Below are 26,201 nucleotides of genomic sequence, written 5' to 3'. Positions count from 1 at the left end.
CAGGCTTCCAAATTTCCTGGCTATTTACTGTGTTGTTATTCTATTGGTCTCTGTGCCAAAACCATCTTAACCACTGTAACTCTATAACAATGTCCACTAGGGCAAGTTCTCTTCACTTAGTTGTTGCCATTGCTATGTTACTGTTGTCTTCTTCTCTTCCCTGTTCTCCTTTTTCTGCCCTCCTTCCCCTTCCACCTCTCCCTCTCCTCCTCCTCCTTATTCTTCTTATCTTCTTTCTTCTCCTGGAATATCTAAGCTTTTTTTTACTATTGCTCTATATGTTATACATTTTAGAATCACCTTGTCAATTTCCATAGAAAACCTTATTTAGATTTTGATTTCAATCATATCTCTCAATTATTCAATTTATCAATCATGTTGTAAAGAATTCACATGTTTGTGACATGGAATCTTTCCACGATGGAACATGGCATGTCTCTCCCATTTATTTAGAACTTCTTTAACATCTTTCTATAAAGTTTTATTATTTTTCACATAAAGATCTTGCATATCTTTTGTCAGATTTATCCGTAGGTTTCTGTTCTTTTGAAAACAGTATCTTTTTTGAATATTATCTTTCATGACTTTTTATTGCTAGTCTATAGAAATGCTCCAGTAGTTCCTTTTTTAAACAGATAGATTTCAACTACTCAAGACTGAGACGGGAGTAGATGTGTCAACACGCACTTGGTAAATTAGATATTCGGAACAGACATTCAGCAGTAGACAATGGCATGGCTGTACTGATTACAAAATTCTTGAAATATTTCCATAATGGGGCCCCTTGATTTCTTTCCTGTCACGCTGGCCATACTGACCTCTCTCCGGGGACAGGCTCAGACCTCTCCAAGGTCCAGACACCACTGTATTAACACCAGGCGTGGCACGGGGCCGCAAGCCTTGCTCCACTAGGAAGGCCAGTGTCTGTTCCGGGTGTTTGATTCTCATGCCTTGTGAGTTGTTAAATATCTTTAATATTACTCCTTAGGTTCGTATGTTGGTAGTAGCTAAACACCAAGGGTGAAATATTAATCTGAGTGAATTCTCAACAAGAGATGATCAGTTTTGGGGTTCAAGGAGGGAGTCGGGAGATCTGAGATGTAACTAAGGAGATTCTATTCAGCACTGGCCTCTGATAATCCCCCCTCCCCTGAAATCCCTGCAGCTTCACCACACTCTTCTTGAAGCTCCTGCAGGCACTTCAAACGCAACACGTTTTAGATTGAACACATTATCTCTGTCTGCTAAATCAGCTCTCTCTCTGCCTCCCCTAATTAGTGGAAGAGCTTCTCCAATGATCTTATCCCCTATGGTAGAAAATTCAAAATCATCCTAGACTGTGCCTCACCCTTATGTCCTCTTTTTTTTTTATCACATACCAAGATCTGACAATTCTATTCCATGAAAAAAATCTTTTGAGTCTGACCTCTTCTCCAATCCCATTGCAGCTGTCTCCTAAGTTTTGGAATAGTTTCCTAAATGTTCTCTTGGCCTCTGTATTAGTCTGTTTTCACACTGCTGTGAAGAAATACCTAAGACTGGGTAATTTATAAAGGAAAAAGGTTTAATTAACTCACAGTTCTGCATGGCTAGAGAGGCCTCAGGAAACTTACAGTCATGGCATAAGGGGAAGCAAACACGTCCTTCACAAGGTGGCAGGAGAGAGAAGTGTGAGGAACCAAGTGGGAAGAGCCCCTTATAAAACCATCAGCCTCTCACGAGAACTCACTCACTATCATGAGAACAGCATGAAGGAAACTGTCCCCATGATCCAATCTCCTCCCACCAGCTCTCTCCCTAAACGCGTGGGGATTATGGGGATTACAATTAGAGATGAGATTTATGCGGGGACACAAAGCAAAATCATATCAACCCCCAACCTCTTTTGCCCCTCCAACACTGCTCTTGGCATTCCAGTTCCTGCCTGGTCCATAGCCTACTTCTTCTTCATCTGTGGAAGGGAGGGTGGTGGGAGTCATTAGCCTGGGCAGGGAGGAGTGTTTTATCACTACACTGTTTAGAATGGTGCCAATACAAAGCACATCAACTTTCAGCAAGTTTATTATTGGGTTTAAATTCTCTACACACGATGCACTGCTTTTGCCTACACCTGGACAGTGTTCCCACTCACTCTCCTTAGTATGATGCTGGAGATAATATGATCTGCCATGAAGGTTAAATAAAGCAATGTTCACTGAGAACTTAGCCCAGGCCCCTGCAGATGCTGAGCATTTTGTTAATGTAACAATGATTAGTAATAGCATTGCTATTGGTTCCCCATCTCTGGCAAAGCCTTTCATGCTTGGCCTCCCTCACTCTCTTTCATCTTCCTAAACCCTACACTCCAGCTATGCCAAACTGTTTACTCTGCCTTGGACACACCAAGTTCTCCAATGTTCCTCAAGCCTTTGCAAATACTCCTTACGCTCCTAGAATAATGGATGTCAATTCATCATTTAGGATCCAGCTTACAGTCATGCTTTCCATGAAGCCTTCCTCAAATTAGCCACACAAAAGGAGTGACTCCTCCCTGTATTCCCATGACCCTCTGCTCATGCCTCCTCTTTAAAGCCTGCCTTCACTGGAGTTCCTGGAAGGGAGAGTCTGTTCAGCACTCATCTCTGTTTCCACAGTCACCAAAATTGTAACTGCCCCATAATAAATGCCCAATACTTGCAGGGATTTTGCTTGTTGGCTTGTTTTGTTTTGCTGGAATGAATGAATAAGTAAATGGGAACGATTTTGACTTCACCCTAAGCCTAGCTAAAAGTTTGGGTAGTGACAGTTTTGGTTATTTTGTGTAACCTGATAGTGGATCCTCTTTCTATGCCAAAAAAAAAAAAAAAAAAAAATCCCCCAATACTAGAGTACCTGTTTTCCTAGGGAATTGACCTCAGCAACTGAAGGACAGGCGATTCAAAGCAGGGAGTGTGATGAATAGGTCAACTCTGTCCTCGCAGCCGTCCCTGAGAGGGCGCTGTTCCCAAATCGAAGCCCCAGAGGCGGAGACTGAGACACCGGCACTCTCCCACTGGACTGGGTCAGCATCCCTCTCCCCGCGCGGCCGCAGGTCTAGAGCGGAGCGCCTGCCCACAAACATGGCGGCGCCCTGCGCGGCTTCCCGTCGCCGCAACCGTGGGGCCGGCCCTGCCTTGCCAGTACTAGGGGACTTCCTCTGCGCGCCGGCTTCCTGCCCAGCTGGCATTTAAACCAGCGTCTGGGGCTGCAGGATGCTGCTGCGGATGCGGAGCTGTCCGCGGGCTGGGCAGCGTCGCCGTCTCCCCTGAGCCGCCTCGGTCCGGCAGGAGCGGAGCCGAAGCATCCCTTGCTGCACGCAGGGCAGAGCAGGCGAGGGCTGGGGGCCGATCGGGGACCCCGGCTTGGGACCCCGGCATCTGGCAGTTTCCTTGCAGGTTCAACTTTAATTGCCAAGATTTCACCCCTCCTCCTCAAGCCCAGATTATTTATCCTCCCTCCGGCCTGGGCTGCTGGATGCAGCAGCGGCTGGGCTTGGTCCCAGGAACAGGGAGAGTGCGCTCCCGGCCCTCCTAGCCGCGTGCCCGGGCCATGGTGCGGCTGAGCCCCGCGCTTGGGTGAGGCGGCGGCGCGGCTCGGAGCCCGGCGGACCGGTCCTACGGGACATCTTCCCCTGAGGAGGAGTCTTCCCCTGGGGCTGCGTGCCGGGGGCGAGCGGCGGCCGCGATGTTCAGCTGGCTGGGTACGGACGACCGCCGGAGGAAGGATCCCGAGGTTTTCCAGACGGTGAGTGAGGGGCTCAAGAAACTCTACAAGAGCAAGCTGCTGCCCTTGGAAGAGCACTACCGCTTCCACGAGTTCCATTCGCCCGCCCTGGAGGATGCCGACTTCGACAACAAGCCCATGGTTCTGCTGGTGGGCCAGTACTCCACTGGGAAGACCACCTTCATCAGGTGAGCCGGCCCAGGGTCCTGGCAGCCCACCCCGGAGCCCAGCGCCTAGTCCCTCCGGTCACTCCTGGTGCTCCATCCCAGACAGGGGACCAATGGGAAGCCTTCGGTTGAGGGCTCTGAAGAGATCTGTGTTTGTGCAGGCGTCAAAATCTTACCCCACAATTTTTGCTGGTCCCCCTTCCCATCCTACCCAATACCTGTCCACTCTACTTGGCCCTTGGCTGTGGTGGTCAACCTGAAGTATTCAAGTGTAAAGCCATTCCCAGTCTCCCCATCTTATGGATGATGAAACCGAGGCCCAGGAGGCACAATGGAAGAGCTCCTGGTCTCTGGAGCGCCTTATGTTGGTGGGGATGTCTTACGTCTTCACTTTTTAGCAACACATCATTCACGGGCAAATCTCTTCCCTTGTTTTTCAAGGGATTGGCACTCACATGGGGGCCTCACAGTTGCAGCTGAGTTCTGATGGGTGCAGGCCTGGGAACGGAGGTGGCCTGGGGATGCTACTTGTCCTCCTTTTATCATTTACTTCTCTAAAGCAGAGCTCCTGTGTATATATCTTGGAGACTCAACAGAAGCTGAGTCCAGAAGCAGAATGCTTTTTTTTTTCCCTTTCTCTTATTTGATCTTAATGGCTCAATAATAATATTAAAGACTCTTAGAGATGGAAGGGATATTGGCATTGTCTCATCCAGTTGCTAAGTTTGCAGGTGAGATAACCGAGGCGCAGAGAAGTTAAATGAATTGTGCAGAGCCATCTAAAGAGTGGGCAGCAGACCTGGGATGTTAAGTCCTAGATGCATGTGAGGAGATGCTTGGCTAAACGCCTGTAACTCTGAGAATGAGTCATCCATTCCCTTCAATTACAGAATCCTTGGGCTGGAGGGAGGCTCAAGAAGTCAATTTGTTCACCCTGCATTCAGAGAAGTCCACCAGAGGCCCTTCTTATCTTTAGAGAACAGGCTTCACTCCAGTCCTCAATCTTCCCAGCTTCAAGGCCAGCCATTTTCTTGGCCCCTTTTATAGCCATTCCAAATTGTTGAGAATGCTGTGGCCCTCTGTCTTAAGACTCAGGCTCCCACAGCTTGAGAATGGAGTTTGGTGGCCCCCCAAAGTCAAGTGTGCTCATCTCCTGCAGAGGGTTTGGAAAGCAGGGGTACCCTTATTCCTATTCCTTGGCTGTTTGAGCATCCACAGCATGTGAAATGCTGTGCTTTGTTTGGTGAGGAGTGCAGAAAAGTTAACAGTCTAGTTACTAATTTTCTAGGTACTAATTTTCTCTAACATCCACCTTGTAACGCCAGCCTTCTGGAAGTAGCACCATGCTAATAGGTCATGTCTAAACACAACACCACATTGAGTTTGTCCTTGTGGAGTGCACAGCCTAGGGCTCAGCAGCTTTGAGAGGCCAAGTGATTTCTGAAGGAGTTTGGGAGGTGATGGGCCTGTTGGCTCTTGTATGTTTTATATTGATAGAACTGCAAGAGGCCTTAGAGATTAAACTAATCCATTGCTTCTTAACTTTCTATCTTTAGAAAAATGTACATACATCCCAAATTTGCATATAATGTTGGGGGTCCAAGGGCCTTCTTTGGACTTTAGGGTGGGAACCCCTGATCTAAGCCATGCTCCTTGTTTTATTAAGCACCCATTGCAGCCAAAGGCACTTCAGAGCTGCCTGGGTTGCCTGCAGAGTTTCCTTTGTGAGCCCTGGCCTCCACTTGGCCCATTCATGCCTCAAGGGAAGTTCAGGCCATTTGCAGATGGCCCTTGCCCTCTCAGCCTTCCCTGGCTCTCTACACATATGGTATTTATAACCTTTCATACATTATCTGTAGCTTCTCCTTCCTGGTGTACAATCACTGACAAGACAACATCCATGCCTTAGCATCTCTGGGGCCTCGCCCAGGGTCTCGGCTATAGGAGGTTCCCAGCAGACATTTTGCAGAATGGGAGGGAAGATGGGGAGAGGTGAGGATCCCCAAGCAGCAGACAGGTTTGAGCGCCTTTTGTCTGCAGACACTCTCCCGGCTTTGCCTGAGTCATCGCTGGCTGTTAACTGGGTCTAAGAAAGTGGCAGAGTCAAATTGCCACAGATGATTCCTCATCTGAGGGAGACAGTAAGACCGGGAGAGGCAGATCCCTCTTCTTTCTTATCCTCCATGTGCAGTAGTTCCCTCTCCACACTCATGTCAGCAACTGAATTTAGCTCATGCGTCAAAAGCTGTCTCCCCTTGAGGGAGTGTCAGCCAGCGCTGTAGGAGGGGTCATACCACAGGGAATCCTCCAGAACCAAATCATGTACTTTTCTTCTTTCTTATGAAATCCAGTAAACAGTTGTTTTTAATTGGAAAATATAGAAAAGAATACATTTAAAGAAGAAAAAAAGTCACCCATAATCCCATGACTTAGGAGAAGCTATTTTAATTTACATATAAAATATATTTATATATAAAGCATATAATTTACATATAAAATATATTTATATATAAAGCATATAATTTATATATAAATATATTTCCAGTATTTGTAGCTATTTTATAGCACAGTTGAGATCATGCTGTACATATAATTTTGTATGCTGGCTTGTTTATTTTTGTTTTTGTTTTTGAGATGGAGTCTCACTGTGTCACCCAGGCTGGAGTACAATGGCACAATCTCGGCTCACTGCAACCTCCGCCTCCTGTGTTCAAGCAATTCTCCTGCCTCAGCTTCCCAAGTAGCTGGGGTTACAGGCACCCGCCAACACGCCTGGCTAATTTTTGTATTTTAAGTAGAGATGGGGTTTCGCCATGTTAGGCAGACTGGTCTTGAACTCCTGACCTCAGGGGATCCACCCACCTCAGCCTCCCAAAGTGCTGGAGATTACAGACGTGAGCCACTGCGTCTGGCCAGTTTTTCTTACTTATAGCATGAACATTTCCTATGTTATAAGCGTTATTTGTCAGCATTATTTTTAACAACTGCATACTATTTCACTATTTGTATATACAATTATTCATTCAACTAATGAATAGCATTGTTTTTAACAGCTGCATACTATTTCATTGTGTGTATATATGATTCTTCACTTACTTAATCTACTTCTCTTGGATGTTTTAGGCTATTTCTAATTTTTTGTTATTGTAGAATAATTCTGAATATCTCTGTGTATAATATTTTTTCCTATATTGTGTGTGTGGTTTTGTTTTTGTTTTTGTTTTTGTTTTTGAGATTCCCAGAAGTGGAATTGCTAGGCCAAAGGTTGGGCAGAGTTTTGTTTGAAATATTTCTTAACTTTAAAATTTTTGTACTAAGAGTCATATTTTGCAGTTGTTTTCCAAGAGGGTGAGTTGACACTGCATCCCTTCCCCAGTGCGAGTAAGGCTGCTCTGGGGTGGATAAGTGCGTCCATGCCTAGGTCTCAGAAGGCCTCCTCCTCTCCCTTCTCCCATCCCTGCTTCTTGCCTTGATTCTTGTCTCCATGCCAGGCCTGAACCTGTGAGGGGCCTTTTCCTCAGAAACAAAGATTTGCCTCTTTATTCCCCCAGTTCTTGGCGTTTTGCCCCTGAGGGTCCATCTACTTTCAGTAATATGTGCTTGCCACGGCGTCTATTTCTTGTCCGAGGAAGAACACACAGAAAAGGACATTCTTTCAATAACTAATTAATGTGCTGTGATCTCTGCCTGAAATAACTTCCCTGGCCTAAGGCCCGGCAACACAGAGTAATAAAATAAACAGTAAATTGGCTTGGCGGCTGCCCTCTCCAACACAGGCTGCCTCTGTGGAGTACAGTAGCTCTGTGTCCCTCTGGCCCTGGCAGCCTTTCCTCCTGCCTCTGCTATTCTTCTCCCTTTGCTATTTCTCTGCCCGGCATGCAGCCTTGAATCCCTCCTTCCTTGGACCATCTGGCCCCTGGTCACTCCTTCTCGCTGCCTACTTCTGTGGCCCCTTATTCTGCAGGTAGTGGAGGTGAGTAGCTGGCTGCTCCAGGGGCTGAGGAAGGCCTGAGTACTTCCATGGGCCATGAGGGAGGCCTCCCTGGACCTTGGTAGAGCTGAGAGATAGGCTCTAGTGGATTGGCTGTGGGGCCTGGGGCTGCAGAGCTAAGCTGCCCCGGGCTCCTTAGGGAGGCTGGGCTGGTCTGGAGGGTTGCACGGACCTTCTATCGTGTGACTTGGACTCTTGAGGCATGAGCACTTGGTAGGGCTGCTGGGATGGGAGTCCATCGTGAGGGCTACTGAGCTGGCCCTTTCAGCTTCTCCCACTTCAGGAGACTCTGCAACCTCCCACCCCAAAGGTGCCTTGGCATTTGCTGTGGCTGCACCAGCTCTCATCACCACCCTGACATCCCCACCCCAGGCATTACAGCGCCACTGCGCCGGGAAAGATGGCTCTCCAGAAAGCCAAAGGGATAGAGTGAGAGGGCCACCACCCCGGTAGACCCACTCACTGCAAAGTCCATCCTGGCAGGCACAGCCCCTGCACCACCTTCAGCCCTGTCCACCCACCAAGGCCAGGGGATGTCCTTTGTCTGTCAGGGTTCTGATCTGCTGGGTCTCTAAAGGGGCCTGGGTGAAAATCCACCTGCTTCTTACAAGGCCTAAGTGTTACACAAGGAAGCAGAAGGCCTTAGGCCAGAGGAACTGTGTCTGCGTGCCTCGGCCTGGCTTAGGGGCTGCCTTGAAAGTCAGGTGCCTGGCAGTCATCAGGAAAAACATTTACTGGGAGGAGAAGGACCTTTGGGGAAAGGTCTCCCTCCCATTCCCATTGACAGTGGGACGAAGGCCATGGAACACAGTCCAAGTCAGCAGAATCCAGCTCCACCACTTCCTGCCCAGGGACCTGGTTAGGAAGGTCTGACAGAGGTCAGGCCACCTCCCCTTTCTGACCCGCAGTTTCCTTATCCATAAGATGCGAATAGTAATAACCGCCTCACAGCATTACTGACCGGATTTGGGGTGGGGAGGGGGAGGCAGAACCAGTTTAGCACCAGCTGTGCTCCAGGCACCGCGCATGGGGCTTTATCATTTCCTCTCCTCTCTCGAGCTGACTCTCTAACATGAGACTTAGAGGCAGGCTCTCAGGAAGGTGCAGGAAGGCCCTTCTCCAGCACGAAGGGGAGGGCTGGAGAAGGGGCACGTCGCTGAGCTCTGGGGACGGTGCCGGGTAGTGCCCTGGGCGGGCTGGCCTGTCGCAAGGAGGCTGGACTGTCTGGCCACCAGATTCTCCTTCGTGCTGGAATCCCTTCATCACATGGCTGAGGGTGCTTTCGACAGGGCCAATTATAGCTGCTCCAGGGAACACGGAGCTGACTCATGCCTCAACTTGGCCGTGGAGAGTCTCCCATCCACTTTCTCGCTTGTGTCTGTGGGATGCGTTACAGTCTCCCTCAAACCCCATGAGGCCGACAGGGCGAGTATTATCATCCTGGACTCAGTCTGTCCTGTCTCCCCTCATTCTCGTGCATCCCCGTCTCCGCTGTTCCCACCCTGGCCTGAATTAACTTTTCTTTTTTCACACTGCTATGGGAATGTTTTCTCCTGGCAACAGAGGCAATCTGTATCGCTTCCCATAAAGAATCAGTGCATGAGATTCCTCAATAGATTTTTCCTTTCTGGACACAGTGGTGGCTTTGTTACAGGGGCACCCGCTGCTGTAAGCCATACCCAAATGTCCCTGAGAATTTACCCCACCCGACTGTGCTGCCTGGACTTGCTGGTGGCCTCATTAGACTCAGTGTTTCCCCAGACCCATGTGTGGTCAGCAAGTTTTGGGTCATGTGGGTTTAGCAGGACAAACTCTAGGCCCTTGCCTGACCACCTCGGGCTGCAGCCCTGTAACTTCCCCGGAAGCCACCCTGCTAGGCTGGGAAGCCTTCACTCATCTGCTGAGAACACCACGTCCCTCTCGGGTAGAATTTGAGACGCCTGTGTGAGAAGGATCCTTCATTGCTGCTGTTTGGCCCTGTTCATTCTGGGCATTTTTGAGGCTGCCTCAGAATGGTTCTTTTCAGCCCTCTCTATTTCAGCTGTCCCTGGAGCCTTTGATGATCTCTACTTCCCACAATCCACTGTTGCTACTCCCTTGCAGAGCCCTGCTTAGGGCTTCTCATCCACACACTCACTAGGTCAGGTGCCTGGGCAGGCAAAGATAGATGGGGTTTCCCAATCAGCGTGGAATCTTTCTCATGAAGGGTAATCTTGCCCGACTGTTTGTAAATCCAAAAGTGTCCTTTTAGAGCCCATGGAGCCAGGGACCTGCTCTGATCATATGATAGCAGCAGCCTTGGGGTGCCACACCCCAGTCACTGAGGCCAAGCAGGGAACCCCACAGCTGATATTTACAGAGATGAGTACACTCCTGCGTTTGTGGGCCTCAAAGCCTCACCCCTCCTCCAAGGCCTGGCCCTGCCTGCCTCCTGCCAAACCATATTTCTTTGTGGCCTTCTTGTCCCATTCATTGTTCTAAAAGGGAGCTCAACCCTTTTGGCCTGTCCCTAAAGATGGCTGCATTTCCTGGTCAAGGCAGGAAAGGAGAGTGAGTGTAGTGGTTAGGAGCAGGAACTCAAATCCAAGGGCCAGGTTCAAATCCTAACCCTGTTACTGTTTACTGAGTGCATCACCTGGGGCACCTTTATCTTCTCCTCCTTTAAATGGAATGATAATCTAGGTAATTTAAGGTACCGGTTAAATGCTTAACTTCTGCAATGAATTTAATCCCCAGAACACCCTGTGAGATAGGTTTTCTTATTAGGTCCATTTGATGAGGAAGAGCATAGTGCTGATATCATAGTATGTGGGAAGGTGAAATGAGATAATCCATGGAAAGTTTAGAACAACGTCCGGCACATCGCAGGTACTCAGTCAGTCTGAACGATTACCCGCCATGTTATGGAGTGAGGTAGTGAGGTTCCCTGAGTTAAGTACCCCCTGAAGAGCATAGCCCTCAAGGTTAGAGAAAGCAGGTTGGCTGGCCCCAGGCCACTGAGATTCACAGCTTCTCCCAGGAGGCCCTGAAGGAGAAGGTATTCTGAGAAGGCAGGAAGTGCTAGCCAAGGGTGCAGCTGTTAGGATTCACTCTCATCACAACCTCGGTGCCAGCTTTCAAAGTGATCCTCTGACCAGGGGAAATCCTGCCCTCGCACTCTGATTATTGAACTGGGATCTGGAGGGATGAGGGGCTTCCCAAGACAACCTGAAACCCATCTGTGCCCTGTGTGGTGGGTGGCCTTTGGACAGGAGGGCTCCAACTCTCAGCAGATCAGCAGCTTCCTCCAGGGCTGGCTGCCGAGGCTCCTCCTTGGGGACGGAGCCCATAGCAACCTGACTTTAACTACCATGGAACTGCAGAGTAGATTCACAGCTCAGAACGCTGCTCAAAGGCACAAATGGGATGTTGATGAGTGGGAGGAAGCCCTGGCAAGCCTCCCTGGCCACCACCCCTCTGTGCAGACCAGGCCTGCTGCTGCAGTCCACCTGTGCACATTACAACATCCTTCATGGTTACAAAGCATGCACACGTTGTGGGGAGGGGTGTGTGTGTGGGTGTTGGGTACAGAAGGAAGGCATTGACAGATAGAAGGTAACTTTTTGACACCTGTTTAGGTAGTGCAGGTAAAAAACCAAACACATTTAAAAACATAGCACAATTATAATCTCTATCTGGGAATCCCACCATACACTATTACATTTGTAATGAAATTGCCTAATACCCAAGGGCACAAGGGAGGACTCATTTGTTGAACATACCTATTTTGCCAGGTACTATACAAGGCATTTTGAATGTAGTCTCTTCTTTGAAAGTTGGAATTAAATGGATGACAAGAAAGATAGAATGAAAGGTGTGCAGGTTGCTTCTATGCTAAAAAATAAGATCAGGTGGCTGGGTGTGGTGGCTCATGCCTGTAATCCCAGCACTTTGGGATAGGCCGAGGCAGGTGGATCACCTGAGGTCAGGAGTTCGAGACCAGCCTGGCCAACATGGTGAAACCCCGTATTTACTAAAAATACAAAAAATTAGCCGGGCGTGGTGGCGGCTGCCTGTAATCCCAGCTACTCGGGAGGCTGAGGCAGAAGAATCACTTGAACCTGGGAGGCGGAGGTTGCAGTGAGCTGAGATCATGCCATTGCACTCTAGCCTGGGCAACAAGAGTGAAACTCCATCTCAATAAATAAATAAATAAATAAATAAATAAATAAATAAATAAATAAATCAGGTCAGGCACAATGGCTCACACCTGTAATCCCAGCACTTTGAGAGGCCAAGGCAGGCGGATCACCTGACGTCAGCAGCTCAAGACCAGATTGGCCAATATGGGGAAGCCCCGTCTCTACAAAAAATACAAAAAATTAGCCAGGCATGGTGGCAGGCACCTGTAATTCTAGCTACTTCAGAGGCTGAGGCAGGAGACTCACTTGAACCCGGGAGGTGGAGGTTGTGGTGAGCTAAGAACACGCCACTACACTCCAGCCTGGGCGACAGAATGACACTCCATCTCAACAAGATAAATAAATAAGATCATAAATGTGTAGATCTGCGTGAACACTTAATAACATAGTATTTGTGTGCATGGGACATTTCTGGAAGAATACAGGATACAAAATACAGATACTAGAGGGTAGGATAGGATGGAGATTCATTTTTCTTTCTTTTTTTTTTTTTTTTTTTTGAGACAGAGTTTCGTTCTTGTTGCCCAGGCTGTAGTGCAATGGTGTGATCTTGGCTCACTGCGACCTCTGCCTCCCAGGTTCAAATGATTCTCCTGCCTCAGCCTCCCTAGTAGCTGGGATTACTGGCACCTGCCACCACGCCCAGCTAATTTTTGTATTTTTAGTAGAGACAGGTTTCACCATGTTGGCCAGGCTGGTCTTGAACTCCTGACCTTGTGATCCGCCCACCTTGGCCCCCCAAAGTGCTGGGATTATAGGCGTGAGCCACCGCGCCTGGCCGGAGATTCATTTTTCATAGTGTACCTTTTATATTGTTTGTATTTTGTATCATATATGAGCTATTTTTATATTAAAGAACTAACTGGTTAAATAAAGACCTATGAAAACCCAGCAGAGTCTATGGAAGGTTTAGTTCTAACCATGCCTTTGTGTGGGTACTTCAGCAGGTTACCTTCAGTTATGGAGTCTGTAATACTCTGTGTAAGAATCATTTCAATCCATGCTTTGTTTTTGAGCCCAAACCTTGCTCCTTCTACCCCCGCCCACCAGCCCCCAACCGATTGAGAAAGGGAAAAAGGACCAAAAAACAGAATATTTTAAGTTCAGCTGAAATTCCACCTCCTCTACAAAGTTCTTTGGACTTGTTATCCAGCAGGCATTTCTCCCGGCCATGAGATCTTGCTGCGGTGGCCCTGCCCTTCCCTCTGACTCGCATGTTGTCTGCCTTATAGTAGACGTGCCATGTTGATCTTTGCGCAGAACGCCTGCATTAGGACTGTGCTTCTTCCTGCTAGGTACCTGCTGGAACAGGACTTCCCAGGCATGAGGATTGGGCCTGAGCCTACCACAGACTCCTTCATTGCGGTGATGCAGGGAGACATGGAGGGGATCATCCCTGGGAACGCCCTGGTGGTGGATCCCAAGAAACCCTTCAGGAAACTCAACGCCTTTGGCAACGCCTTCTTGAACAGGTGAGTGTGGAGGGAACAAAACACTTTCAGGTGCTCTCTTTTCTTCTTGGGGTATGGGGAGTGAAAGAACAGTAGGCAGGGTCTTGGGAGGCTTGGTGCCTAGAGTCTCCTGTCAATCTTTCCATACCTAGATTGTCCCTTGCTTGCTGAGAGTGTAACTGAGTCAGTTGTGAGATGCAGCAGCTGCAAATGCTGGGTTGATTCCTCCTTATCAGGGAGCAGGGAAGGATACAACAATGACTCAGGTCACATTCCCCTACCCTGCACCTACCCCTAGAAAAAGCAGAGGAGGATGCTCCATATAGTTCCCAGCATTTGCCTAAACATTCAGTGGCTGGGATTTGCATCCAACTGGAAGGAGGCAGACGAAGGTTCTTTTCTGTTCACGGATATTGTTTCTACCTGGTGGGAAGAACCCTGGACTTAAGAGGGAAGCCTTGGGTTTGAGCACTAACTCTTCTACTAAATTGAATGACCTTGCACAGGTCACCTCTCTTCCCCCGGGACAAGTTCAGCCTTGCAGATACCAAGATCATCATGATGATGTGAATGGAGAAAGCTCTAGGAATGCTTGGCAAACTAATCTGGGCCTTCACATTAATTATTCTGTTTAACCAGAATGCAGGCTGATCCCCTGCCCACACTTATTACACTGATAAATCCAGTTTCACATGTGCATGGTAAATACTTTGAAAATAATTTTAAAACTACTTTTTCTAATTGGAGGTTTTTAGAGTAGAGGTAATGAATACGGGCTTTGCCTTCAGATAGACCTGGGTTCAAATACTGCCTAATACTGTGGCTCTTGAACAAGTTACAAAACTTACTTGTTTCTAATTTTTCCCATCTGTAAATAGGATAATAGGAGTTAAAGGAGAAATAAGTGGGATAGTGAACAGTAAACACTTCGTGCCTGGCACATAGTAACCAACAGGTTAGTCAGTGATAGTGTTACCATGTCTTGTTTCATTTGATTACTTAATTGTTTAGTGAATGGAATAGGCATCTGCTGTGGCCATTTTTCAGTTGTAGAAGTTGAGGCTCATTGCCCAAAGGATTCTCGATGTCTCTTATCCCAAATATATATATATATATATATATATATTTTTTTTTTTTTTTTTTTTTGGTGAGATGGAGTTTCATTCTTGTTGCCCAAGCTGGAGTGCAATGGCGCGATCTCAGCTCATCGCAACCTCTGCCTCCCAGGTTCAAGCAATTCTCCTGCCTCAGCCTCCCGAGTAGCTGGGATTACAGGCATGTGCCACCACGCCCGACTAATTTTGTGTGTGTTTTTTTTTTTTTTTTTTTTTTTTTTTTTTAGTAGAGACAGGGTTTCTCCATGTTCGTCAGGCTGGTCTCGAACTCCCAACCTCAGGTGATTGACCTGCCTCAGCCTCCCAAAGTTCTGGGATTACAGGCGTGAGCCACCATGCCTGGCCCCAAATAATATTTTTTATAAACCTATGAACTTGTCTCTGACCTTTCTTGTAGTGGCATGGAGTCAATAACAGTCTAAGAAAGGGACGGGGAGACGACCACATGAATGAAATGTGGAACTGTGAGTGGCCAAGGTGTGCACCCAGAGTAGGGAGCAGAGGAAGGTTCACGCTGAGAAATCTTGGGAACTTGGCCTGGCAGAGAGAGAGGCCCAGGCATGGGGCTTGGTTTATGTTAGGAATGAAGCTGAGGTCCGTTTAGGAAGAATGAGGAGGTCGTGGTGGTAAGGTGCAGTGGGGCAGGTGTCCTGGAGTCCAGGGGTGTCTCTTATACCTGGAACTGAGTAAGGAGGTCCTGGATGCCCAAAATGCTAAAATGCATAAATGGAGGGGGTGGGATGAGCATGATTCAGGAGAATGAGTCGCTGGAGCTGAAGAGAAGCAGGGATATCTGAGCAAGGGGGTAGGCAATGAATTTGATTTTGGACACATTGAGTTTGCAGTGTTAGTGAGTCAGCTGAGGAGCATCGTCCTATCTGAAGGCAGAGAGGAGGAGCTGGACCCCAGGGGAGAGGAGGGAAAAGCCAGGGGGAGACAAGAGGAAACTGGGCTCATCACCAGAGAAGAGTACAGGTTTAGTGGTTAATGCCATTTTGGGATAATTGTGCTTATAATGATAATAGTGTATTGTATTATATGTAATAGCATATAGCCTATTATGATAACAGAATTAAAGTGATTGCCATTATATGCTGGGTGCATTCCTGAGAGCTGAGCGCCCTTATGTCATTAATCAAACCCAGCAAGTCTCATTAACTCCATTGTTAAATTTATTGAAACCAGGTGGTGTGGGTGAGGTTGGGTGGGGGTGGTTTACTTTGAGTAAAGACACCTCTTTGAATATTATTATCTTCATCTAGAAAGTGATAAAATGTAAGTAATCCATTCCTGCAAATGTTGTGTGTTGTGTGAAGAAGATCTGAGAGAGAAAGGAAAAAATATATAATTCTTTACAGTGGTTACTTTTTTTTTTTTTTTTTTTTTGAGATGAGGTCTCATCTCAAAGTCGCCTGTCGCCCAGGCTGAAGTGCAGTGGCGTGATCTCAGCTCACTTTAGCCTCCATCTCCTGGGTTCAGGCAATTTTCCCGCCTCAGCCTCCTGAATAGCTGGGGTTACAGGCATGCGCCACCATGCCTGGCTAATTTTTGTATTTTTAGTAGAGACGGTTTCACCATATTGGCCAGGCTGGTCACAAACTCCTGGCCTCAAGTGATCCGCCCACCTTGGCCTCCCAAAGTGCTGGGTTTACAGGTGTGAGCCTGTAACCGGCCTACAGTGGTTCCATTTAGGGAGTGGAATTGAGCAGGGCAGCAGGATAGAGAAGAGGAACACCTTCCTATTTCATTTTATGCCTTGCTGGACCATGTTTTGGTTTTTTGTTTTGTTTTGTTTTTTGTTTGTTTGTTTTTTACCATGTGCATATATTTTACAAAAAAAAATTTATAAAGAAAATATATAGGAAGGTGTTGTGAAACAAATAACATGCACATAAAAGGTGATACTATTAAGGGGTCAGGAATCTCTCTCTAAATCTGTGATTTCAATGAATAAAATGAAGGTGACTGAGGCAAGACCCTGCATTTCCAGAGTGACTTGGTGTCTGGCCTGGAGAGCAGACATTGACAAGGAAAGAAATGTGGCCACAGGAGGGGCTGTGTCTCCTGCCTCCCTCCCAGCTACCTTGCTAAGGGATAGAATTCATGTTTTATTTCAACAGACACCAGGCCCCTAGCGGCCTTGGGCTCTATTCTGTGGGGGAATATAAGGCTGATCCAGTCCAGTGGACACAGGCTTGGAAAGAGCCAGTGATAACCCAGGCAAGAGGAAGAGCAGGCCTGACGAGGCCTTTGTGGGAAAGTTGGCATTTGACCCTGACATTAAATGATGAGTGAAGTGGCACCAACAGTGTAAAAAAAAGAGGACATTCCCAGCAGAAAATACTGAAGAGAGAAAGAGGAGAAAATATGCATCACCAGAGAAGAATGATGAAAGAATGTGGCTTACTGCAGGCACCTATGAAATCGTGAGGTTCTGAGATTTTCTCCAGGAGCAAGCAGCAGCTGAAGTAGTGGATGTTTAGGTTGGCTGGGAGTCTGCCAGGCATGTCCACTGAAACGACAACAGGGAATGATGTTGCATCCCTCTTGCATGTGCCACCAGCTTCACTGCAGTCCACACAAGGTGCTGCACCTTAGATTTGTCCGCACAAGGTGCTGCACCTTAGATTTCCAGGTTCCTGTCTCTATGCTGCTGAGTGGTCCTATTTCACACCCCTTGTCTGCTCCCCTTCCCTCGCTTCTCTTGAATAACACTTGACTGCTTTCCTAATAGAGATGTTTGGCCTTTAGATGCCCAAATAAATGTTCCTGGGTGGTTCCCATTCTTCGAGGCCAGCTCCAGTGCCTCCTCCTCCAGGAAGCCCTCCCTCTGCCTCCAGGAAGCCATCTCTCTGCCTTGAATCTTCCAAATACTACATCTGACTTCTCTCAGGGTGCTGGTCCCATTGCACTGTGTATTCTGCTTATCCATGTACAGGCCTCCTGGCCTCCTGTCCTGCACCAGGCTGTGCTCCTTAGAGACAGGGATTGAGGTTTGGACATCTTAGTGTCCCCAACAGCAGGAGTTGGCAAGCATGAACCATGGCTGCCTCACAATCATCCAGGGAGCTTCCTCAAGGCATAGATCCTGAGTGAGACCCACTTCTGGGGCTGGGGCTGGGATTCTGGCCTGGCTCCTGGGAGTCTCCATTTTAAGCCAGCCAGGCTTGTGATCCTCTGGCCATAGCACCCAGCCTGTTATCTTGCACAGAGTAGGGCTTCAGTTACTGTTGAATGATACCCCATTTACAAATGAGGACATAAACAGAGAAGCACAGCCACTTGGCCCACGAGGATCAAATCAGAAGGAGGCTCGCCAGACCCTGACTCTGCAGTGATGGTTTGGGACAGACCCTTGAAGTCCCTCCTGCCCCGCTAGTCCCTAGGGGCTCATATGAAGAGGAGCCAGGGGGTCTTCTCATTGGCTATCTAAAGAAGCTAAGGTTCCTAGAGAGGGCCAAGCTAAGTGGAGTAACTCAAGGCAAGGAGGTAGCTGACCAAGGACAAACTAAGGACTTGGGGCCATAAGAATTAAACCCAGGCTTTGATCACACATGAAGACTGGATGTCGTTATGGAGTAGCCCTGCTTGCTGGTCACACAGCATTTTACCAAACACACCTGGGTGCAGGGCGCTCTTAATACTGGATGTGGGGAGAGGCAAGAGGACTGGGGTTCAGCCCCGGGTCAGCTGTCAGCCACACCCTGAACTGGGCAAGTCCATGGTGAACTAAACCCTTCAGGATGCACCTGCAGCTCACCTGAGAGAGACAAGACAGGTGGTTGGAGTCATGCGGCTGGGTCATGAAAGGTGGGCGAGTACTCACCCAGGTTACCTCTGCCCATGCAGGTTCGTATGTGCCCAGCTACCTAACCCTGTGCTGGAGAGCATCAGCGTCATCGACACACCAGGGATCCTCTCTGGGGAGAAGCAGAGGATCAGCCGGGGTAAGCAACCTGCCTGAGGGGTGTTGGCTGTGGGCTCCATGGTTCTGGCATGTTCACTCTCTTACATACCAGAAGAGAAGCACCCAGGGCCATGCTGTCCCTTGGTGAGCCGGCACTTCTCCTGTGCTGTGTGGGATCATTTTACCTGGGGCAGTCCTAGGCCGAGGTTGGCAGGGGTCGGGAGAGGAATTCAGGTCCACTGTAGCTCAGGAGACAGCTGGCCTCAGTCTTCTCATCTGTAAAATGAAGACATCAATATCAGTCTTACCTCGTTGGGTTTATTCATGCTACAAGAGGCACCTTCCATGGCCCTGACCCTGGCTTGCTTCTTAAGTTCCTGGGGAGCTTGCAGCTCTGCAGGGCAGCCAAATGCATACAGAGAAATTCAGCTCAATGGTATCAGTGCTCTGGGTCATAAGAGGAGGGAACCAGGTAGTGAAAGCACTTCAAAAACTGTTCACTCCAGATAAATACAGGATAATTGCTCATTAAAGGAGGTTGCCTGGTATGGTGGTTAGAAGACAGAACTCTGGAGTCAGGCTGGCAGGGTTCTAAGCCTGCCTCTGCCACTTCCTAGCACAGTGACCCTCAGCAGGTTTCTTTATTTCAGTTACTTTGTCTGAAAAATGGTGTGGGGCGGTGGGGGCGGGTGGGGTGGGAATAGTATTATCCATCTTACAGAGTTGTTTGAAGATGAAAAGAAATGCTTAAGATAAAAAGCCTTTTCTGGTTGGCACATAGCAAGTACCTAGTAACCATGAGGGATTATAGATGATCATCATCATCATCATCGTTGTTTTCTTTTTTTTTTTTTTGAGACAGAGTCTCAGTCTGTTGCCAGGCTGGAGTGCAGTGGCACGATCTCAGCTCACCGCAACCTCTGCCTCCCGGGTTCAAGCAATTCTCCTGCCTCAGCCTCCCAAGTAGCTGGGATTACAGGCGTGCACCACCACACCCAGCTAATTTTTTGTATTTTTAGTAGAGACGGGGTTTTACCATGTTGGCCAGAATGGTCTCGATCTCCTGACCTCGTAATCCACCTACCTTGGCCTCCCAAAGTGTTGGGATTACAGGCGGGAACCACCGCACCCGGCCTGTTTTGTTTTTTCTAACTCTAAAATTCTAGGCAGATGCTATCAAAAGCTAAAAACAACTGCTCTGGGCCCCCACCCCCAGCCTGTCCTGGCACAGTTTGCTGAGTATCCTGTATAGCCCCCTACCCTCTCTGTGCCATGTGTTGTATCTCTGGCAAGAAAATCAGATGACGCCATGCCCACCCCAATATTGGAGCTGGTTGCCAGGGCTGGAGCCACATCAGCACTCAGAAGTCAGCCTATGGGTAAGGAAGGGCTTTGAACTGCTGGGGTTCTCTGGGAAGCAGCTAGAACTCTTGCCTGAATGGACCTAGGTAGGTGACTGTCTGCATGTGCCTTCACCCTCTGTGCTCTGTGGCTCTGGCTGGGACAGAGATCTGCCCTGCCCATGTCTGTGCCACAATAGTGGGGCCCAGAAACCTTTGCTCTTTCTGCAAGAGCATGGCCTGCCCAGGCCAGCACTGCTCACCCCAGACCCCTCAGAGGAGAGGTCACAGCCTCATGGTGTGACAGGCCAGTGCTCCTGCAGTTGTGTATTGACGAGGCTCAAGTGGTGCAGGCCCTTGGCCCAGGTGCAGGCCACTAGTGCCAGACCTGGGCTTCTGTCCAGTGCTCCTGTGAGCTGCCTTGGTGTCCTCTCTGCAGAAGGCAGCTCTCTTCTGATGAGGGCAGGTGTATGGTGCAGGGCCAGGCTCGGCTCTTTGAGGCTACACTATGGCTGTGTGTGAGCTGCCATGGCTGGGAGTGGAAAGGGAAGACAGTGAGAGAGGCCCTCCAGGTCAGCAGCCTGCTCAAGGGCCAGGTTAACCCCAGTCAGCCCTCCAGGGAAGACACAGCCTGGAGTCCTCATCCTGTAGCAGGTGGGAGGGAGTAGGGAGGCTGAACATCCTGAGAGGAAAGCCCTGCCCTCCCTCCTTACCACCTCTTGCTTTGCTTAGGAGGTGAGACCTGGGAAGAAGAGGGGAAATGAAGCAGCTGAGTCAGGAGGGACTTGGGAAACTGTGTTAGCAGTTCCTGTAATTGGTGGCCTGTGAATTCTGGGACATCACAGTGTCCCCTGGGAAGGGGGTCTTGGAAGACTTGATCTCCTGGCTCCCTATCTCTGGGCTGTATGGTGGAGGTGATAGGGAGCTGGAACCCCTGGCCTGGGAAAATAGGGATGTCTGAGCCTCCCTCCTTCCAGCCAGCACGCACGCTGTAAGCACCTGGCTCCCTGTTAAGGGCCCTGTGGAGGGACAGCACGGGTGGTTTTTCTGTCTTGCTTTGGTTTGTTTGCCGGAGCACCCCCTTTCTCCTAACCCACCTATTCCCAACCCCAAGTGGTTCATCTGGGGTTTACCCTGTGTTTAAGCCTGAAGGGGATTTGCTGTTTCACTCAGGCAGCTCAGGACTCCTCCAGGAAGGCTGGGGAAAGCCACCCCTTCCCAGTGTGAACTCCCTGGGGGACATCACATGTGCACCTGCAAGGCCAGTGTAGCCTGACCAGCGGGTCCAGAGAGGACTCCAGCCTCTGCGGTTTCCAAGGACACTGTACTAGGAATTCAGAGTTCTGGGCTTTAGAACCTGTGTGTGTCTCAACAGGTCACATTTTCAGTGTCCCCATGTGTAACAAGGGGTAATGATATGTACCACACAGCTGTCTTGTGAGGTCTATAGACCATATGAAAACACGGGCCATAGCCCTGGGTCTGGATCACCATGAGCTACCTTCCTCCCTCCCTCCCTGTCAGTTGGCACCACCTATCATACAATCCCAGAGTAATCTGTGTGAATAGTTTCCCTTGTAGTTGTGCAGTGCACAGCCTGTGCACCTGTATGTGGCAGGCTAGTTCCCAGGGACTCCTGCCTTCCTCAGTTCCTATCCTATTCTATTCTTTTCCTATTTCTGTTTTTGTTGTTGTTGTTGTTGTTGTTGCTGTTGTTGTTGTTTTGAGACGGAGTCTCGCTCTGTCACCAAGCTGGACTGCAATGGCGTAATCTCGGCTCACTGCAACCTCTGCCTCCTGAGTTCAAGCGATTCTCCTGCCTCAGCCTCCTGAGTAGCTGGGACTACAGGCATGCGCCACCACACCCAGCTAATTTCTGTATTTTTAGTAGAGACGGGGTTTCACTACCTCTCTCCTGCCTTTGTCTTTGGACCCCAGTGACTGCCTTAAGCAAATTAGGCCCTTGGTGTTCTTGCCTGCACTTCCTAATGCCTCCCACCCCACATTGACTAAGCACCAGGTCCCCCTACCTCTGGAAGAAATGATGGCTCCAGGAGTGGCTTTGCAGGCCAGTTTGTTTTCTGCTTTCCTGAGTCCAGACTGTAAATGCAGCTGCTGGCAAAAGCAGCCTGCGTTAAAAACAAGAGCTAGAACTGGGCTGCTGGCGCCTGGGGCGGTGCTGACCTCAGCACCCTGAGGAGACCAGGACAGTTGGGGGAAGGGCGTCAGACACCCTCAGTTATCTGTGGTACCCCAAACGAGTAAAGTTTCCAGGGTGCAGAGCCCCACCCCTTTCTTTCTCACAATTGGCCTTAGAACGTAGTTCCAGTTTAGACCGACGCACACCTCCCCCACCCATACCTCCTTTTACGCGCACACCCACTCCCACACCCACACATGCATACACACTCCTCACACATATCCCGCACATATACACAACTCCCCTCTTCCCCACAGCAACCCCCTCCCACACACACACACACACACACACACAAATGTGTGCATAGAACCAAACTTGCTTTCTCATGGCTTCTTGCCTAGGGCTCCAAGAGCTCTGGGTTTGGCCACAGAGCAGACTGGGTGCTTCTCGCCTTACTCCAGCCAGCCCAGGCAAGGACCGGACACCCTTGCTCCCTGGGATAGTCCTGCCAACTATGTCCTATACGAGGGCATCTAGAACCTGAAACTCAGCCCACCTTCTGCTCACTGAGCCTCATACCTGGCGCAGGGCTGTGTCTCACCAGATAAAAAGGGGCATGGTTATCAAGTCGGCACAGAGGCCCCTACTGGCCATATTAGACTGCCTGTTCTGCAAAGTGAGCTGCTTCCCAGGGCTCCAAGACCTCAGGCTTCACAGGAAGGAGCACTCGGGCCCCAGGCTGGACTAGGGCAGCAAAGGGTCGTCCTTGCTCAGGGTGTGGACCCTCTACTGGGCCTGGGGCGGGGTGTGTCTTGTGGGAAGAAGGCTGGGGTGCCCAGGAAGCTGATTCTGGGAGGTCCTGGGCCAGCACTTGTCTCTGGATGCAGATGCATTGGGGTGGGCAGGGGAGGAAGACAGGGAGGTGGTTCCTGGAAGTGGCAGGATGTGCCCCAGCCTGGCTCATTACTGGGAAGAAGTGAGGATGCAGCAGGAGTGGGAGGGCTCCAGAAGGCTGAGTGTCCTGAGCTTAGGAACCACATTTCCTGGCTGCTTCCCAGCTAGAAATCCCCATAGGCGCCACCTTAGGAAAGCAGGGCGGGGCTTTGTGCTCACATCACAGACTGCACAGCTTGAAGCTCCTCCCTACAGGCCCCTTTCTGCACAGGTGAGCTCAGTAAGGCCAGAGCAGGTTGAAAATTTGCCCGGATCACACATCTAGGGAACTCTGGTCTTCCTATTCCTGGTCCACGGCTTCTCAGCACATTATCATCACCTGCCCAGGAAGAGCACAGGGGGTAGGAATGAAGGCAAACCTCTCATCTCCAGGTTTCCTCTAGGGGTCTTTAGGGCTCAGACCTTGGCAGGTCTGGGCTGATCCTTGCAGCCTCACATTCCTAGCCCATCCAGGGCACCCTCATTGGAGCAGAGCCTGCACTTAAAGGCCTCTGGGTCTTCCCAGACTATGTGCCGGTACAGGCACGCCTGTGTGGGCGCTCCTGTGCCTGGGCAGAGCAGCCGAGTCCTGACACCCTTCAAAAGGCCTTGCCAACCATCTGCTCGGGCCGCTCTTTGCCGTTACTTCTGGGAAGCATCTAATGTGGCATTTCTTCCCCATTGTCAGCCAAACTCTTCCCACATTTTGGAAATTGATGCCTTGTTATTCCTCTTTTGCTCAAATGTCTTTAAATCTTGACGGAGATTTTTTTGGGGGAGGGATGGGGTTTTGTATGTACCCACCGCAAGTAAGTGCCTGGTTTGAGGGCTCAGCCTCTGAGCTTCAGGCTCACATGGCTGTGAGCTGTTATAGAAAGAAAACGTGGGCTGCAAGTCAAGGAGCTGGGTTCCAGGCCTGAGTTTGCCACCACCTGGCTGTGTGAGCTTGGGCAAGCCCCTTAATCCCTTTGTGTCCAGATTCCCTGTCCTGTAAGATGTGTATGCCCTACTTACCTCCTGGGATACAGAGAATTATGAAGAGCGAATGAGGTCATGTGGCTGGAAACCCGAAGAAGTATGCTGCTCTGTGAGGGCCCAGGCACTGCATGCCAGACCATGATGGAAGCCGGCGGGTGAGGAAGGGGTGGCTTTCCTTACTGTGTTTGTCTGATTGATTTCCTCCTGCCTGGCATTACTTCAAAGTGCTTTCTTTCCAGTCATCTGGAGCCTCGGGTTGGAGGGGACCACAGATCCCTGCAGGCTGCCCAGTCTCCAGGCCCGGAGCTGGCTGACTAGACCTCTTAGAGCCAGCAGACTTGTGCTATGAAGTCCAGGAAGGGCAGCTTCTCTGCTCTGTCTCTTGGGGCTTGAATCTCCCCCGACTCACTAGTCCATATTTCATGAACACTTGGGCTGCCGCAGGTGCCCAAGAGCTACCGTTGTGGGTCTCAGAGCCATCGCTGGGACCAGAGAGGTGAAGGGGGCCTGTCACTGGCCATAGCACTCACTGCAGCTGCTGAGGCAGAGTCTGTGCTGTCAGATCTTGTTGCCACAGCTCTACCACAGACCCCTCATTCAGTCATTTGTTATCCCTATTTTGCAGCTGAGAAAATTGAGGTTCAGATTTGCCAAATAAATGAGAAAGCTAATCGTATACCATACCCTTTTTCTTACTGGGTCCAGTCCATACCTTTGAGATACCGCCATTCCTAGATCTGCACCTAAGTCCAGGCCAAGTGAACAACTAAATGTCCAACCTACAGATGACACAGGCTCGGGGTTAGCCAGGAGCAGGGAGGTCGAACTTCAGAGCAACCCATGGAGTCATTGCTTGATGGTCATGGTCTTCACAGCCACACCTGGCTAGAAGCTTCTGGCATTACTGAGTCTAATTGGATAGCAGCTTGCCAGAGCAAGTAGGAGGCCTCTGCTTATAAAATCCCAGAAAGAGTTCCCAGAAGCCCTTGGCCTGTCCTCAGGCAGAGGCAGACTTCACACAGGCATCCCCGAGGCCTGTAAGACAGCAGCCTGCAGCCTCTCTCTCTTGCTGTGCCTGCAAAGGGTCCCTTGTAGCTAATCTCCATCCATCCTATTGTACTCCCCACCCTCACACCTCTGGTCTCAGATGCAGAGAATTGTGAACCGAGAAAGGAAGCTCGGAGGTCGTCCAGCTCAATCCCCTGATTTGACAGGCAAAGAGACAGAGGACTAGAGAGGGGAGATTCTTGCCCAAGGACACACAGTAAGTTAGTGGCTAAGCAGAAACGAGAGGTGGACTCACCCAGGCCAGTGCTGCTCTGGTGACCCCTACAGAGCACATCCCATCTCATAGAAACTAGGGCTTAAAAGGAGTGCTTTACAAAAAACAGCAGGGCAATGAGAACAGCCAAGGTCACAGCTCAGCAGTTTCACCTGCATCCTCTGATTTGTTTAGATCCTCACAATAACCCTACGACTGAGTCACTGATTCCTCAACCATAAAACTGAGGCCCAGAGATTACTCATTTACTGTCTCCCAGATGCCAAACGTGGAACAGGTTTCCACGTTTTCCACGTTTCAGTTCCGTTCAGCAAATACTGATAGTGCACCTGCTGTGTGCCACACACCGTGCTGGGTGCAGGGGAAGCCCAGAAGGGTGGGGTGCTGCCCCTGCCCTGTCCAGCTCCCAGTGCACCGAGGATGATTTCAGTGAGCTGAAGAGCAGAACAGGAGCGTGCATGATGCTACAAGACCACTGAGGGCAGGGACAGGGATAGGCAGGGGTCTATCCTGTTCTGGCAGCATGGACATATTGCTGCCCCTCAGCCTTTGCAGACACAGCCTTCTCTTACATCGCTGGTGTCATCAGGGATTGCAGCAAGTTGCAGGGACAGAGCCTCTTCCCTTCTCTGCAGCTTCTCTGGTGTCTTTGTTTTCCCCAGCCTGGTGGAGGCGTGGCTACAGTGCAAGAGTTGAGTTTGGAGTTCAGGTCTTGGCTCTGACCCCCAGCATTGCATGGCCTTGGGCCTTTCTCTCACCCTCTATAAACCTCCATTACCTTGTCAGCATAGGACTCAACACTGGCTGCCCTGGCTGCCTTAGCCTGTTCTGAGCCATTGAGCCAATATATTGGGGCTGAGATTTGCTGGACAGGTGAGAGGGAGCTGCAGCTCAGTCTTGGTCCTCCCAGCAGCCCCTCCTGTGGCCTGCACTGGCACAGCTAAAATCCAGATTGGGGAATAAGGAGCAGCAGAA

At 49.7% G+C, this 26,201-nt stretch overlaps 1 protein-coding gene across 1 annotated transcript in view; it reads left to right on the top strand.

Moving 5' to 3' along the window:
- Positions 1 to 3,038: 3,038 nt before the first annotated feature.
- EHD3 (EH domain containing 3) overlaps positions 3,039 to 26,201 on the top strand; it is a 34,444-nt gene continuing 11,281 nt past the window's right edge. Inside the window, exons 1-3 of the mRNA XM_004029066.5 lie at positions 3,039 to 3,929; positions 13,376 to 13,552; positions 18,496 to 18,593. Of these exons, the coding sequence (XP_004029115.1) occupies positions 3,703 to 3,929; positions 13,376 to 13,552; positions 18,496 to 18,593 (502 nt within the window). The 5' untranslated portion in view covers positions 3,039 to 3,702. The remainder of the gene's footprint in view (positions 3,930 to 13,375; positions 13,553 to 18,495; positions 18,594 to 26,201) is intronic.

The sequence above is a fragment of the Gorilla gorilla genome, chromosome 12 (genome assembly GCF_029281585.2).
Source record: "Gorilla gorilla gorilla isolate KB3781 chromosome 12, NHGRI_mGorGor1-v2.1_pri, whole genome shotgun sequence".
NCBI lineage: Eukaryota > Metazoa > Chordata > Mammalia > Primates > Hominidae > Gorilla > Gorilla gorilla.
The sequence above is the reverse complement of the archived record's forward strand: the minus strand, read 5'-3'. Positions and strand labels throughout refer to the sequence as shown.